The sequence below is a fragment of the Pseudonaja textilis genome, chromosome Z (assembly GCF_049901715.1).
Source record: "Pseudonaja textilis isolate UNSWEBS1 chromosome Z, rPseTex1.2, whole genome shotgun sequence".
NCBI classification, from domain to species: domain Eukaryota; kingdom Metazoa; phylum Chordata; class Lepidosauria; order Squamata; family Elapidae; genus Pseudonaja; species Pseudonaja textilis.
Genome location: NC_142008.1, coordinates 131,939,453 through 131,956,988, shown reverse-complemented (window position 1 = coordinate 131,956,988; position 17,536 = coordinate 131,939,453). Strand labels below are relative to the sequence as shown.

At 36.9% G+C, this 17,536-nt stretch overlaps 1 protein-coding gene across 6 annotated transcripts; it reads right to left on the bottom strand.

Annotated features, from left to right (window-relative positions):
• Positions 1 to 300: 300 nt before the first annotated feature.
• KDELR1 (KDEL endoplasmic reticulum protein retention receptor 1) lies at positions 301 to 7,687 on the bottom strand. 6 transcript variants are annotated; one of them, XM_087918476.1, is made up of 6 exons: positions 7,621 to 7,687; positions 7,194 to 7,501; positions 6,322 to 6,422; positions 5,198 to 5,356; positions 3,396 to 3,648; positions 301 to 1,075 (listed from the first exon to the last, which is right to left on the bottom strand). In XM_087918476.1, exons 2-6 carry the CDS (start codon positions 7,249 to 7,251, stop codon positions 1,041 to 1,043), a joined length of 606 nt encoding a protein of 201 aa, XP_087774602.1. In that variant the 5' UTR covers positions 7,252 to 7,501; positions 7,621 to 7,687; the 3' UTR covers positions 301 to 1,040. The 6 variants fall into 6 exon arrangements, with proteins under 6 accessions (XP_087774602.1, XP_087774600.1, XP_087774604.1 ...); XM_087918474.1 differs by having other exon boundaries at positions 7,354 to 7,501; XM_087918478.1 differs by having other exon boundaries at positions 7,194 to 7,459.
• Between the last annotated feature and the right edge of the window lie 9,849 nt (positions 7,688 to 17,536).

Here is a 17,536-nt window from a genome sequence, read left to right as displayed (position 1 = left end):
AAACTGGAAGTCTAGATTGGCTGAAACATGAATTCAATTTTAGTTTCACTGATTGTTTAGATTCATAGCAGTAGTACAACAGAGATTGAAAGCATACAAATTTGTTATCAATTCAGAGATGTAGTATCAAGAAGCAGCAGTGATGTGGCATTTATAGAAAGCATGTTCTAATACAAGTATTTATAGGCCTAGGAGAATAAGTCACTGCTTTAAGAGAGATCAGAAAAAGCCCTATAAAGTCAATATGGGATAACGAAGACATGAATAGCACATATACTCTGAAGCACGAAGATTACAAACAGGCAAAAAGCATAATTTATTTTTATTTATATTCCCATCCTTCCCACAAAGGCACTAATTAATAAGGGAAAGAGTTTTTTCATTTTATTTATAGCGGATGAAAATTTAATTATCAAATAATACAAAAATGAAGAAAGAGTAAGTGACAAATATTTAAAAGAGAAAGGTATTTTCTTGCCACTAATGTTTCATAAACAGATCCAAAAAAACCCAAACTTAAAAGAATGAAACAATTTGCAAGCATTCCTGTCTATCTGGATAGCTTTGTAGCACCAGGCCTTCATGAACAGAAAAGTTTGCACTTCATATTAGCATTTATCAACATAAAACCCCAAATAATGAGTGCAAACTAAGAGGATAGAACAGATTTTTTTTAAATGTATTTCCTAGTTGTGCTGATTCATCCCAAATAATACTCAAGCATTATAGACACCGAGAATGATCAAAATGGGTTAAAAAAACCCCAAAATCTACAATCTACATATTAACCAGGAATAGTCATTGTTAGCTTGGGATCCAAGCTGTGCTTCACCTCACCCCCAATTATAGCAGTCTGTTTTGCAGAAGGATCATCAGTTGTTTTGTCTCAAACCACACTTAGATCAAAGTTCAGAGTGGAAATTGAGATCAATAGGACACTAATATTTTAAAAGAAATATCAATCTGTATGTCTAATTTTCTGTGAAGCATTCCCTTCATTCTCCTTGGCCAAAGTATTTCGTTCCAGTCTTGATCTTAACTTATGCTGGCAAACTCAACTTCTTGCCTTTTAGAACTGCAATAGGAAATAGAAATAAGAGGTAAGAACTTCATGAAACTTTAGGCAACATACCAAGAAATATGGTGCCATTGCTTCTATAGAGAGAAAATGTATTTTTAAAATAATATTTTAATTAAAAAAACCATTAACCAAGAGGAGTCATTATACATAGGACACCATAACATTTGTACTCTTATTTCATACGCTGATAGCAATGCTTTGTTTTTATATATACATCCATCTATTAAATTTAGATACTGACTGGGGTTGTACAGATAAAAGCATAATAACCATATATCAATAAAAGGGAGCCAGATAAAATGATAAGTTAAAAGGTGGAGGGCTTGGGGGTGGTGGTTGGGTGGGATACTAGTCATCCTATCAAAATAGCACTATGAGAACATGATATAAGTGTATAAGCAATATTGCCAAAAACAGCCTTTTGAGGACTGAGCAATTTTATTGTGCATGAAATGATAACATACTGTTATAGGAATCAAAAGATGAAAAGATGTAGGGGAAGAAGTTATGGAAAAATAGAAATATTGCATATTATTACTTCCCCTGTATGTATTTCAATAATCCAATTGTCTGCGTATGAAGCCAAAGCAATGCAGGTACTTTTCAACATACATACAGCGATTGGGATCAAGACTGCTGTCACAAAGCAATGATATCATAAAGTACAACCACTGTGCTTAGTGCCAGAAATCCAGGTAGTTCAATTACTGTTGTTAAATGAATGCCCTGATCATTACGTGAAGCAATTTATTCGTGGCTTCCCATAATCTATCAGTAGGGAAGCTGGTAAGAAGTTAAAAGCCCCAGGCATTGTTGGTTGGAAGCAGGGAGTAAGGGAGGATTGGGACAAGGTGTGAGGTACCTGAATTTTCAACTTCAAAGGCTTCTGAAGTCTCTCTACTGAGGGCCTGAAAATCCTCTCACTCTTGTCTCTGGGGACTGATTGAAAAAGTTCTGTGCCAAAACCCAAACAGGACTCTGCAGAAAACACTTTGTGCCAAAGGAGAGGCCTCTCAGCTCGGGGTGGTGGGTTTGAAAATAGCCTGTGCCAACATCCTACTTGGATTTCAGCATGGAGCTTTTTCAGATAGACTCCAGAGATGACAGGGAATTCTCTTAGCAGGCGATGGTAGCTTGCAACCTTCCCTGCTGGCTTTTCTGGGGAAGCCAGCAGGGAAGATTGCAAATGGTGATCTTGTGCTTGTAGGACACTTGGCAGCTGTTTGTAATTGCAAACAGGATACCAAGCACCCAGACCATAATCTTATGACCACAGGGTTACTGCAACAGCTTCAAGAACCTGTTGTAAGTCCCTTCATTCAGCATCATTGTAACTTTGAACAGTCACTGAACATTCAATCGTAAAATGCAGACTACCTGTACTAACAAGTAGAAAATACAAGTTGCAGAAACTCAAAACGTTTTTTTTTTTAAAAATCAAGCATACGTAACAAATGCACAATGCCAATATTTGTTAAAGAGGGACTGAAAAAGGGTGGGGAGCTGAACTGAAAGGGTATTTCTGAAAGAAGACATCTCTAGCTATATTGCAAACTAAAATGTTTCCTTTTGGTTGCTTTTAAGTCTATATATCTTTCTAATTATACTTTAGTGGTGAATATATGTTTATGTGCATGCACAGAGGTCTCCAAACTTGGCAATTTAAGATTTGTGGACTTCAATTCCTCAAGCAACCATTGATATCTCTATGCATGAATATAGATTGAATATAATCTTAGACTTAAAAAATAAAACACATTTCATTAAGGTGTTCATTAACAGACAGCTCAAATAATTTTGATGCTACAAGTAAAAACAGTAAAAAAGCAGTACATATTTGTCAGGCAGGTGCCCTTTAATAGAGTAACTAATTTAATTCCTGGTAGGCTAGTCCAACAGATTTTATTTTATTCAATCCTACAGAAAAAGCTTTTTAGTGCTCACTGTTTTGAATATGTGAGCACTATTTTTCTGCAACTTCTTTTTGATCCTGGGAGAAAAGGTGATGAAACTGCTAATTAATTTGTCAACTTACAATTAGTAAAGACCTATTGGTTAATATACTTCCCAGCATCAAAATGGATTGAGTTTAGTTGAAGAGTGCCCTCTAGTGAAGTTCCAGTTTAGCAGTAACATTTAGTCAACCCACACTGAGAAATGTGGTTGAGATATACTGTTAGTTTATTCAACATATTTATATGGCTGCTCAATTCAAACATGGTGACTCCAGGTGGCCGAGCACTTCTTCTCTATCTCTCAATAACGGGATTTCAGTCAGCCGATCTAGTTTCCATTTGTTCTTGTTGCAAAATACCTTTTGTAATGTAGAGGTAGAAGAAATCGCAGTACAGTATCGTTTGCACCAAGCCAGCCACAATGGCAATGAGGTCGAAGAACTTATCAAACTGATAGCGCCAAATCCAGTTGAACAGGTAGAGGGCACGGTAGACTCCCAAAGCGAAGAGGTAATGACTTGTGATGGTCTCTGCCTCACCTGTTTTACTGACCATGAAGAGTTGTGGCAAAATAGCCACCGACTCCAGGTAGATGGAGAAGGTCCAGAGAATCTGGAGGAATTCAGGAGAAAAATAGCTTTATATTTTCTGATTACATCTCATTATATTCCCAAATTTGTGTTGTTGTCACAGCAATTAGTCAGAACTGAGTATTCGTGTGGTCCTCCATTGCACTATAAGATTCAGGACAGATTTGTGTCATAGACTTAGGGCATGTCTGCTCCAGCCCACATTTTGATACTTTTGTCTGTGAAAGACTGCAAATTTTAGTGCAACAAGTATCTCTTTGTAAACTCTCCTCAATATACCTTCAACTGGGTGTTCTGTCAATTCCAAATACCTCATCCTTTAATAGGTTATTGGTAATCTTCAATTTACATTCATTATGGAGCTTGCTCATTACAGTCATGGTCATACAGCAGACCATCACATGACTGATTCAATTTTACTGTCTTTTTTTGGGAGGGTAGTGATTATTAAGCGAATCACTGTGGTTAAATAAATCCATGATTGTTAAGCGAATCGGTTGCTATTGGGCATTTTCCTAAAATTTGGAAGTAAATGCTGGTTTTGGACAAAAACATCATATAGTCACATGAACATGGTACAATGCAAATGGCCATAAATGTGGGTTGGTTGCTGAGAGCCCAAAATGCAGTCACATGACTGTGGGGATATATGTTGTCAGAACTTCAAATACTGGGTACATGGGTAGTAAATACTTTTGGGGAAGCCAGTCATAATTTCATTAAGTCCTAAGTCATGGACTGCCTGAATTGTCTTGAGAGAGTTGCCTACGTAAATGCCAATGTTGAGTCAAATATTGTCTAATCAATAATAATAGTAATATGATCATAATCTTAGATGGGAAACTCTTAGAAATTGCTACAGGCAGGTTCAAGAAGTTAAAATCAACATGATCTCTACACTCTGGACTAAGGCAGTGAGTGGATCATACTTCTGCATTCTTGCCCAGAAAATCAGAGGAGGAAGATTGCCAGAAATCAACCTTGCTTTTGAAGTTTGAACCTTTAACTTATCCGCTTATAGTATAAGGCTGAACCCAGACTGAGTCAGTTCATGCTTGAGCTGCACAGAATTCAACAACTGAAGTTGGTCAAGATTTGGCAAGTTACAACTAAATTATGTCTAGATTCAAGTACTCTTGACATCTCTGTTGCTCCAATCAATTGTTGGATAGTTTTCCTTTCAAAATAAAAGGGGAGGTTGTAAACTTATGGATCACATAAAACTTAATAATGTCTTCTGCTGGTTTGTTGTTCCTTCTTGAAAGCACAATTTCCAATTAAAATGACTGCAGGTATATCACAGTTCTATTTCAGTACCATTTAGTCAACACATGAGCAAATAGGAATAGGTGAATAAATGTAGTGCTGCTTTGGAAAGCAAAATTAGTTCAAGCTTTTAATCATAAAAGGAACTAGCGATAAAGTAGCAGAACAAGCAGGGACTAGGATATTAAAAATGGCCACCTGTCAATTAAATGAATAATTTTAGCCACAGGACTTGAACACATCATATAGCTGCAAGTTAAGTTTCTGAAGTTTAGGCTTGTTTACACTAGCATACATTTAATTACCTCTAGGGGTGTGAAATCATGATTTACTAAGAAAGCTAACACTGCTGTCGGAATAACCAGGAATTCCACTCTGAAGGTATCATGGTTGCCATCATAGGTGGCTTTGAATTTGCTATAGATCATCCATACAGTAGCATAGGAACAGGCAACATACACCACCTGCAGGAGATAACGTAGATCAAGAAGGGTCATTGAGATTAAGTATTATTTTATCTCTCAGATATTTAGTGTAATCAATGCCAAAATTCTGAACCCTTCAATGCCTTTCCCCTTTCTGAAAGATTAGGGTTCTTTCTTGCAAACTAGATTCCTTCTTGGTATCTCCTCATTTATATGAAGTATGAGGAACATGAAGCCTTCTAGATATTGCTGAACTATAGTTCCTGAGAAACCTGCCAATAATAATAGGCGCCGAATTTTCAAGTTCAGCATTATCTGGAGGGCATCAATTCCCACAATTCTTCTAATGACAACTATAACCAATCCCTCCCCCAATATCATTAAGCTATTTCCATCTCTAATTGAGATAGAATTGGGATACCAATTTCAGAAATCAGCTTAATATATTCTGCAACTGTTTTTCAAGATCAGAAATGTCAACCAACATACTGGTTTTATCCTTTAACTGATATAATAATATATACACTTAGCTTATCCAGGACTACTTGCAGGGTAAAGAGTTTCTTTAAGACTAAAAACTAACATTGCTGACAATAGTATGAACACTTATTCTCTGCCATTGCAGCACCTGATGTCCACATCAAAATCTTCATCAAAACTTACTTCCTTGTACTGTACAAATGCTGGTAACATGACAAGTTCTGTGATAGACAAATAAAGACTTCATACTTAGCTACTATAGCAGGAGGTTTCATTAAAATAGGAGAAAGTACTTTTGGATTCTTCTGCATAAACAAACCACCATTACAAAAGGCTCTTTGCTTTATCTCATCCCCTTTGATAGCTGATAGTGAAGTGATGCCACATTATTGAAGCAAAGTATGTTCAGAAAGAAGTAGAAGACAATAGAAACGTATAACTATTTTATTTTCCGTGGCACCAAGCCTATTAGCCTTCGAACTAGTCACAATAACACACTCTATAATCCAACATCACTCCTGTACCTTCATGGAGGTGTTATACAACGAGATGTAGTTCGTAAATAAGTCTAGATACCGAGTAGTGAAGATAATGGCAAAGAGAGCTTGGCTCTTCCCAGAGATCCCTGCAAGAAAAGCACAAGCCAACATAACTCATGATCGGATGAGAAAATAACCATTTTTAATATTAAAAATGTCTTGACCATTAGGAAAAACAGATCCTTCAAAACTCCTCAGGATTCATCATCTAATGTCACACCTCCTTAACACAAAGAAAGTTTGTAGCATTACATTTTTTTTTAGAAAAACTCGAGGTTCCCCACCATCCAAGCCCACCTCAAGTAGTTTCCATCTCATTATTCATTGCCTTTAACAAATTATGGTTTAGAAAAAAACAAGAACATCAACTTTTCTACATGAATGCTTCCTTTCTCCCTGCTTTTTTTCCAAACCAGGTTGGCCATTCATTTTTTCAAAGCAATTCTTTCTCTAAAAGCAATAAAGAAGAGGCTAACATGAGTTTCAAATATTAACCTTTAGAAACTGGAACTTTCTAAAACTATGTCACACCAAATACATATAATGAGGGTCACAACAACCCAGTTGAGTTCCAAAAATATAAATCTATACAATTAAGAAAAATGAGATAGAAGATAGTCAAATAGACCCAGATTGTTGGGGGCAATATACTGACTCTGTAAACCACTTAGAGAGGGCTGTATAAAGCGGTATATAAATCTATATACTATTGTTATAGTCAGATAGATAAGATAGACAGACGAAGTCCAACTTGTGGGTTTAGGTTTATTTCGAAGTAACCTATAGCATGGAAGTTAACCCTCATAGTATACACAGAGAGGAAGGATTTAAAGAAGGAAGAGAGGATTAGAGCAAACCTGGTAAATTGCACGTGTAAATCAATTCCCAAGTTGGTGGAGGCTCATATCCATACATGCACTAGTTCCATACAATCACTTTCAAGCCAGAAATAAAGCCACCTAGAGACATAAGGAAGGAATCGGTTGGTCTCCCCTTTCCTCCCCCCGTTTATCCTACCAGCACAGGATCTAGTCTTCCAGATTTTCAACAGCAAGATGATTATAGCCAACAGATGCGAGATGTCTCCCAGGAAGCGGAATAGATTCATGGCGTTCCGGATGGGCTGCCGTAGAAAAGCTTGGGTTCACTTTCTCAGTGGAAAAATCTGCCGAAAGAGAGGAAGGGGAGCCGGTTGGGGGAAGGGGTTGGGTGGAGAAACAGGAGATTCTCAACCAAACCGAGGGGGGGAGGCGATGAAGGAGAAATGGCTTTATTGTCTCCCACCTTTCAATCTAAACCGACTGGCCGGATTATCAGAGTTAGCATAAGGATGGCTGGGAACGAAGGCCACGAAAGGGGAGGGGATAAAGCCTAGCCACTCCCACAGGTGGGCTGAATCAATCCAATGGGTGGGCGGGGCAACGGATGGGAAGAGGCGGGCGGGCCCGCTTGCTGTAGTTAGGCGGCGGAGCCCTAGACCCTCCCCCTCCCTCGTGTGGAAAGCTAAAAGAGGGGTGGGGTCTTCCCGGGGAGCCCCTTTTGCAAGGAATCTGTTTAAAAGGACGATTTATATTTCTGCAGAACAGACTTCCGTCTGGCTGTGGGAAAAAAGGGCCAGGGGTAATCCCTGCCCGACTCTTTCCCCTTCACACTCACCAGAAAAAGGCGCCAATGAGGGGAGCAAAAGGTTGAAAGGAGGGATGCATTTTGTGCTACGTTGCACTGTAGCAATTAAAACACGACCAATAATTTTTAAAGTCTTCTTGTGGGAGGGGGGGGGAGCAAGAGCGTGTCTGACTTAGCAGGCATCTTGCCCGAAGCAGGAAAGAGGAATGGCAGAAGCGCCTCCCCACAAACCGTTCTGCTCAGCTGGGGCCACGTTTGCACTAGAGCAGGAAACGGATTGAGCATAATGTGTGTCATAAATTCAGACACATGAACACACCCCTGCTTATGCACAAATCTACGGCACATTGGCTCATGTCTCTTTCTATCCCAGTGGCTTACAGGTAGTCCTTGACTTACAACAGTTCATTTAGTGACTGTTCAAAAAGAAAAAAGTTATATTGTGATACAGCTAACAGAATAACAGAGTTGGAAGGGACCTTGGAGGTCTTCTAGTCCAACCCACTGCTCAAGCAGACTACCATTTCAGACACTTTTTTCACATGACCGTTGCAACATCCCAATGGTCACATGATCAAAATTCAGCCATTTGGCCACTGAGTCATATTTATGACAGTTGCAGTAACTGAGGGTCGTGTGATCCCCTTTTGCAACCTTCTGACAAAGTAAATAGGGAAGCCAGATTTACTTAACAACCATGTTACTAACTTAACTGGAATGATTTACCCCACAGTGGCAAAAAAGGTCATAAAATGGGGCATAACTCAATGTCTCACTTGGCCACAGAAATTTTGGGCTAAATTGTGATCATCAATTGAGGATATACCTGTATATAGTTTAACATTCTTATATACAGGTGCTTTGACAGCCTTTGGTCAGAAAGTAGCATTTAGTTTATTTAATTTATATGCTACTATTTTGCTATTGAAGCAATTCTACACTGCTATATAAATTAATAGTACTCAATAAAAGCATTATAATTTTTATCTGTAGAGAGGACCTTGTAAGTCTAGTGTATGGGGGGGGGGTTGTTATTCCTGAGTTAATGAGTAAAGCATTAACCATGCCTATGGGGTCCATTTGACTTTTCAAGGAGTAGGTTGTAGGATTTACTACAACATCAAAAAGAACCAACTAAAGTGATTTCCAATATTGCAACAAATTTAGGCAGTCCAACAGCAGAAGATCAGGGGCATGTTTGATGGATCAATAATCCAAAAACTATGCCTTTTCTGCCAACTTAATAGCCCTTACAATTACAAATCTAAGGACTAGTGGTTTTTGTATGTTACCACAACTTAGTAGTACTGGTGATAGTGATACAACTATCTGTGTCTACTTATCATCAACAGGTGCTTTGTTGGTAACTTAGAAATAACAATTGAGTATATCCAGCTAGATTGGTTATAATCTTTTCTTTTTGTATTTCTGTTTTTTCCCCAGCTGCTCAGTAAATTGCATTTTGGTGTGAGATGACCGCTTAGATTCTCTGATTAGGTTTCAGAAGGTTTGCCCTTAAATGTACTGCCATATGATTTGTTGTTACATATAACTTGTTGGTAAAATCACACCACAAAATGCAGTAACATGACCATGGGATACTTGCAAACAACCACAAACAAGGCCATGTTGCTGAGCATCTGAAGTGTGGTCAAATTATTGGGGTGGGGGGGCAACTGTCATGTTCTAAATTATCCTTTTGAGGTAATTCCCCTTTTGTAGGTAAGTTGAAACTTCAATCAGTTGTCAGTGATGGGTGGTAAGTTGAGGGTCACCTGCAGTTTTTTAGATTGCTTACTCTACAGAACAAAATAAGACACAATGTCAATATATGTTCACAAAGCAGCAACTCATATTGTAGTTTTGAAGAGAAAAGGAAAATATTATTTTTGCTAGCGTCTACATAATCGAGGCTTAATGCTTTTATTGCTAAATGAATATTCCTGATGTGGAAGCTCTGCTTTTCTGCTGATAGCTCTGTAGGCCAGTATTTCTCAATCTTTGAATTTTAAGACGTATGGACCAACTCCCAGAATTCAATATTTGCATCGCCATGCATTCCTTTAGTTCTGTTTAGTGTCTGAGCCTTTCAAAATATGAAGCCAATTTTTTTAATGGGCGCTATGAGCAGAATCTCTTCTTATGGACTGATGATTGCCAACAGTGGTTGATGATCAATCAATCAGAACAGAGTTCTGAAAGGACCTTGGAGGACTTCTAGTCCAACCCTTCCATGATCATGCAGGAGACCCCATACATTTCAGATAGGTGGCTGTCCAGTCCCTTCCACCACCACCCCCATTGATGAAGCCCCTACAACTTCTGAAGGCAAGCTGCTCCAGTGGTTAATTGTCTTCACTGTTAGGAAGTTTCTCTTTAATTCCAGTTTCTTCTCTCCTTGATTAGTTTCCATCCATTGTGTCTTGCCTTGCCTTCTGGTACTTTGGAAAATAAGTTGACCCCTTCTTTGTGGCAGCCCTCAAATACTGGAATACTGCTATTATGTCATCCCTAGTTCTTTTTTTCCTCTAGACTGGCCATACCCAGTTCCTACAACCATTTTTCATATGTTTTAGTTTCAGGCCTTTAATCCTCTTAGCTGCTCTTTGTACTTTTACCAAAGTCTCAACATCTTTTTTGTAGTGTAGTGACCAAAATTGGATGAAGTATTACAGGTGTGGCCTTACTAAAGCTTTATAAAGCAGTGATAATACTTCATGTGATTTTGATCAGGGATAAGGGTACTTCCATACAAATCCTGCTTGAAATTTTTAATTGTCCAAACCAGTATTTTCCTGCTTATTTTTGCCCAATTTTGCCCTGCAGATATGAAATGCTACTACAGGTAGTCCTTAAATTACAATCACAATTGAGCCAAAAATTCCTGTTGCTAAGCAAGACAGTTGTTAAGTGAATTTCACCCCATTTTATGAACTTTCTTGCTGTGGTTGTTAAGTGAATCATTGCAGTTGTTAAGTTTGTAACGATAATTAAGTGAATCTGGTTTCCCCATTGACTTTGCTTGTCAAAAGGTCACAAAAGATGATCCTTTGATCCCGGGACACTGCAATTGTCATAAATACATGCCAATTGCCAAGCATCCGAATTTTGATCACATCACCATGGAGATGCTGCAAGCATTGTAAGTGAGAAAAACAATCATCAGTCACTTTTTCAGTGCCATTGTAACTTCAAATGGGCAATAAATGAATGGTTGTAAGTTGAGAACTGCCGGTGTTATTCATTGCCAGATATTCTGAGTGCTGAAATTACACTGAAGATATATTGCGAGGTATCTCAGACCAATTTCAGTGGTAAACGCACAATATGACACGTGCAAGACATCTAATATGGTGGTGTTGATTTGCTCCTGTGGGAGGTTGTGTGTGCTGTTTTGTCCAGGGCGATTCCTTCCCCATTTAAAATACTGTAAAATGTTCAAGGGTTAGTGTAGTGCTAAATTTGGCAGGGATCTGTTGTAATAACTGACGAATCCTTGAAAAGAGTCATAGCTGATTGTAGCCTCCGAGCTTTCACAACTGTTTGAATATTCGCTATACACTTGCAGCAGCTAGATTGCAGTTCGTAATATTTGGTATAAAGAAGTAGATTTGTTGCATTGTGCTCAAAGGCTATAGGCCACCAAGCTCTGGCACAGTGCTTGAGATCCTTTTCTCTAATGACAATGATATTATCTACACAGCACAGGGTGCCTAGACTGTCTTGTAACGCATGGCTCACAGCTTTCTGCCAAAGCATTGTTGCAGATGCTATTCAGAAGCAATTCTATTACATTTGTGCAAATTTATGATTTGCACTACCGGAATCTATCATAAACACCTTAGGTCAGTCTGCTAGGTCTGTTTTCTTGAAAGCCTTCATTCTAATGAATAGCTGTTGTTCAAATTGTAACATAGGTAGTCCTCAATTAACAACCATTTGTTTAGAGAACATTTGAAGTTACAATAGCACTGAAAAAAAGTAACTTACTCCTGTCACAGCATCCCCCATGGTCAAAATTTGGGAGCTTGGCAACTGGCATTTGTGACCTTCCAACCAGCTTTCAAAAAGCAAAGTCAATAGGGGAAGATGAATTTGCTTAATGAACATGTTATTAACAACAGTAGCAATTAACTTAATAACATTGGCAAAAAAGGTAGTAGGAATTCACTTCAACATTACCTTACTTAGCATTGGAAATTCTCCCAATTATGGTCTTAAGTCAAGGGTTAGGGTTAGACTTGGAAAAAAAATTCAGAACTCTGATGTTATATATGTTGATGGCAGCAAGACTACGCACAGAAATGGAAAGTCACCTTGACCCCCACAATGGATGAATGGCTGCAAAAACTGATGGAGTTAGGAGAGATGGCTAAATTGACTGCTCTAATTAAAGAAAAAAGAAACACAAATATCTTTGCTTTGACTTGGAAACCACTTCTGGACTTTGTGCTTGAGGTGAAAAAAGATGAAACTTTGATCATGGGTTTTACCAATTAGATAGATTTGTTGTTATAAAATTGGCTAGTTTTTATTATTATAAAAAATAAAAAGTTGAGCGTAGATCTTAATGCCTTATTCAACTGCACCAAAGGAGTCGGAAGTCAATGCCTTTTTTTTCTTTTTCCCCTTCTTTCCCCCACTATTCACTTTCCTTTTTCCTTTCCTCATTTCCCTAATTTTTTGTGTTCTCTTTCTATGTTATATTTGAAACTAATAAAACTATATATGAAACTTAAGTAAAAAAAACCCACCTCTAGTGGAGCACGGTAACTCAAAAATCACCATAGATGTCTTGTCCCAAAAGAGGAGGCCAATCCATTACAAATCAAGAACTATAGACCTATTACCTTACTAAACGCAGATTATAAAATTATAAAACAGGAGACGACTTCAATACTTAATCAAGTGGAAGGGCTACCCCTTATCAGAGGCATCTTGGGTAAAGAATAGGAACATCCAAGCAGATTGCCTTGTGACGAGGTCCCATGCAGAAAACCCAACCAAACCTGGGGTGGGGGTTCACAGCCCTAAGTTCTAGACCTGCAATAAATTTGTTTTCTTTTTGTGTTGTACAGGTAACCTTCAAGAAATGAGGGGAGCTCAAGATGCAAATAAACCAGGTAGATGGTTAGCATATAAATTGAGAAAGGAGAAAGAATCAAGGAAAATATTGCAATTAATAGACGACCAAGGCCAAGTTTTCTATGGTAGAAAAGAGAAGAAGGAAATCATACGAGACTATTATGGGAAACTATACACACAAGAGAATATTGATGAGGAAAGACTTAAACAGTATTTACAGAATGCTAATCTACCCCAGATACCTAAAGTATCTGGGGAGAGATTGAAACAGTGAGATTGAAACAATGTTAGAAAGAAATATAATGATGATGGAGTTAACTGAAGCACTCAAGAAGCAAAATAATGGAAAGGCACCAGGCCCAGATGGACTTCCAGCAGAATTTTACAAAACATTACAAGAATCGTTGAACTTTCCATTGCTAGAAGTTATGAATGAAGCTATGTTAAAGAAGAGGATACCTAAATCATGGTCAGAACCTTATATTACATTTATTCCAAAAGAGGAGGCCGATCCATCAAGAACTATAGACCTATTTCCTTACTAAACGCAGATTATAAAATTTTTGCTTCAATATTGGCAGAAAGACTTAAAAAATACTTAAACAATTTATCCACCCTGATCAAAATGGATTTCTGCCAAAGAGACAAATTAAAGAAAATATGAGAGTAATCTTTGGAATACTACGAGGCACACCCTGAAAAGCAAATGGCTTTGATATTTTTAGATGCACAGAAGGCATTTGATTATGTGAATTGGCGATTCGTGTTATTACAGCTGGAACAGATGGGCTTTGGTAAAAAATTTATTCAAGCAATAGAAGCTATATATCATAACCAAACGGCAAAGATAATGATAGAGGGAAAACTGACAGACTCTATTGCTATACGAAGAGGAACAAGACAAGGGTGCCCACTATCACCTTTGTTGTTTGTGTTAACCTTGGAAGTGTTAAACAGAAATATTAGAGAAGAAAAGGATATAAAAGGGATGAAAATTAAAAAGGAAGAATTCAAGTTGCAAGCATTCGCAGATGATCTGGTTTTCATTTTAGAAGACCCACTAGAAACAGCATCAAAATTGATAGAAAAGATAGAGGTATATGGAAAGGTGGCTGGTTTGAAAATAAATAAAGATAAAACAAAGATCTTGACAAAGAATATGCTATCAAGACAAAAGGAAGAACTGGCGGATGTACTGAAAATTCAGGTCACGAATAAGATCAAGTACTTGGGGATACATTTGACAGCAAGATGTAGTACACTAAAAGAGAATAATTATACCAAACTTAAGCAGCAGATAGCGCTAGATTTGGCGAAATGGGAAAATTTACAACTGTCATTAATAGGGAAAATATCAACAATCAAGATGAATATATTACCCAGAATTTTATATTTGTTTCAAACAATTCCAATTAGGCTTGGAAAAGATTACTTTGAAGATTTAAATAAAATTGTGTTGAAATATATATGGCAAGGTAAGAAAGGGAGAATAAAGTTAAAACTTTTGCAAGATGCTAGAATTAGAGGAGGATTTGGTTTGCCTAATTGGGAGTTGTATTACCAAGCTACAAATTTGATGTGGTTAAGGAATGGATAACATTAAGAAATACTAGATTGTTGACATTAGAAGGTCATGATCTGTTGGGGTGGCATGCTTTTCTATGGTATAAAGGAACTAAAACAGATATTTTAGAAGACATTATATACGGGAGTCTCTGTGGTTAAATTGGGAGAAGATTAAAAGGCAACACTATTTGAAAATTCCAGTCTGGCTATCGACTATTGAAGCATTTTCTTATCCTATAATATATAAAAAGGAACAAACAGATATGGTGAAATATTGAATGAAAAGGGTGAACTTAAATCTATGCAAAAATTAGAGGAACAAGGTATAAAGATGAATTGGTTTTCATATGCGCAAATACATTCAAGGTATGATAAAGATTCTAAAACAGAAGGTTTCTATGATAACTGACTGACTTAGATAAGATTTTGACAGGTACTGATGAAAAGGTGATTAAAAAATTATATGGATATTTATTAGAAATTAAACTAGAAGAAGAACAAGTTAAAGAAACTATGATTGCTTGGGGGAAGAATTTTGGATAAGGGATTGATCTAGAGAAATGGCAAAAACTGTGGTCTCAAAATTATAAGATGACAATGTCAATAGCATATAAAGAAAATTTGTATAAGATGTTTTACAGGTGGCATTTTCCCCTGACAAGAATAGCAAGAATGTTCAAGAATAAATCCGAAAAATGTTGGCAATGTCATCAGACACCTGGCTCATATTACCATATGTGGTGGACTTGTGCGGATGCCAAAAAGTATTGGACTAAAATCCACACGTGGTTGGAAAAAATGACAAAAAAGCATATATACTTGAAACCAGAGATATTTTTATTGGGAGTTTTGCCTGAAATATATAGTAAAGAATTGAAATACCTGATTGTAAATGTAGTAACAGTGACTAGGGTTGTATTTGCCGAAAAATGAGAAAATACCACTACAGGAGGAAATCGTTAAGAAAATATTGGAATGTGCTGAAATGAGTAGATTGACATTTGAAATCAGAGAACAAGATGATAAACAATTTTATAAAATTTGGGATCTATTCTATCAATGGTTAGACAATAACATATAGTAATGAAATATGTAGACTCTTAGAAAATAATAAATATATAAAGATGTATTCTTTTCTTATATCTACAAAATCATTGCAGGATAGATTTGATAAAATGAACTGTCATAAAACAAATTAAGTAAAATATGAATTATTTCGTAAAACATGAATGAATAAAAGTATAGTCAAATGATTGATTAACAATATTAATGTACTTAATATTTGATTGAAAATATGAGAATATATACAATGTAGTTGTAATTGAAGACTACGAAATGGAAGCACAAAACAATTTGTAAACCAACCGACACACTGTATGTATATATATGGAAGATGGCTTGATGTTTTTATGTTTTGTCTGTCTATGTTTGTCTTAAAAACCAATAAAAATTTATATTAAAAAAATCACCATAGATGATTTCATCTGACAATTCTACAGTATTCTTTTTAATAGTGGGATCAAGAACTCCAATCAGTATTCCCTCTGATCTATGTCACTTTCTGTTTTTTGTGATGGCTTATGGGATTGGATATGCTTGTGGAATTTTTCATAACGCTATTTAATGCATTTGCGTATGCCAATGCCATCTTGTTGACAAGACCTGCAGCATCGCTCAGTATCTTTTTCAGCTTACTTTTAGTGGCCTCCATGTTAGGAAGCACATAGGGCAGGTGTTGACAGGTCCAATGGGAATTATATTTTTTCCAGTATAAAAATTAAATTACATTTCTAGCTTTAGTTTAGGACCTGCAAAATGCTTTTCCAATTTATGTTGTGATAGAACTGATGAAGCAAAACCACCGTCCAAGGGCATTGATATGTTTTTGCCGTTCGCTTCTAATGTGAACCATAAATACACATAAAGGATTAAATCATTATAACAGACTTGGTTTTAAAGTAGCATCAACGCCAATCTTTTGGCAGAGAGCCATAGATTGAATGCTACTAGGCTGTTGAGACTTTTTAAGTGACATCATCGCCACTAGAGAAAATGAACCCTGTTCTTAAGATATATCTTATGTTCAAGGTTGGATCATCTCAAATCTAATTTGAGAAGAAGTGTTCAGGATAAATAGCTGAAACAGGATGAACAATCTTCTCTCACTGAAGAGAGCCAATCTGGTATAGTGTTTAAGTTACTGGCTAGGGCATGAAAACCTACTGAGTGACATTAGGCCAGTCACTCTCTTTGAACTCAGCCCACCTCACAGAGTGGTTCTAATGGGGAATATAGAGGGAAGAAGCAGTATTAAGTATATTTGACCCTTTGAGTTATTTATAAAAACAATAAAGTCGAGACAAAAATCTAATTAATAAGTAAATATTAATAAATAAACAAGACATATGGACCATCTCCTGAAAAAACAACAGAGCAACACAAAGAAGTTGCAGTTGGTGTGGTTGGACATTCAAACAGTAATCCTCAGTTACCCACTCCAGAAAACTGGGTGGTATAATATCCAAATGTACAATTAAAAGAGCCACTGTGGTAAAATAGTTAAGATTCTAGCCTAGAAATCAGGAGAATATGAGTTTTAGTCCCATCTTAAGTATCAAAGCCAACTAGATGATCTTGGGCCAGTCATTCTTTCAACCCAACCCACCTCATAGGATCGCTGTTGTGGGGAAAATAGGAGGAGGAAGGAATATTGGGTATGTTCACCACTTTTAAGTTACAAAAATAAAGGCAGGACAGGATAAAAATATCCAAAGACAGGATAAACATCTAATAAATAAAAACCAGTTTAAAAAACATGAAAACAAGAAATGGCAATCTGAGCTAAAAACAATAAAAGAAAAACAGGAGCTCTAAGACACACTAACACTAAGCCTGGGAACAAACTCAGGTATTAAGGGTTTTC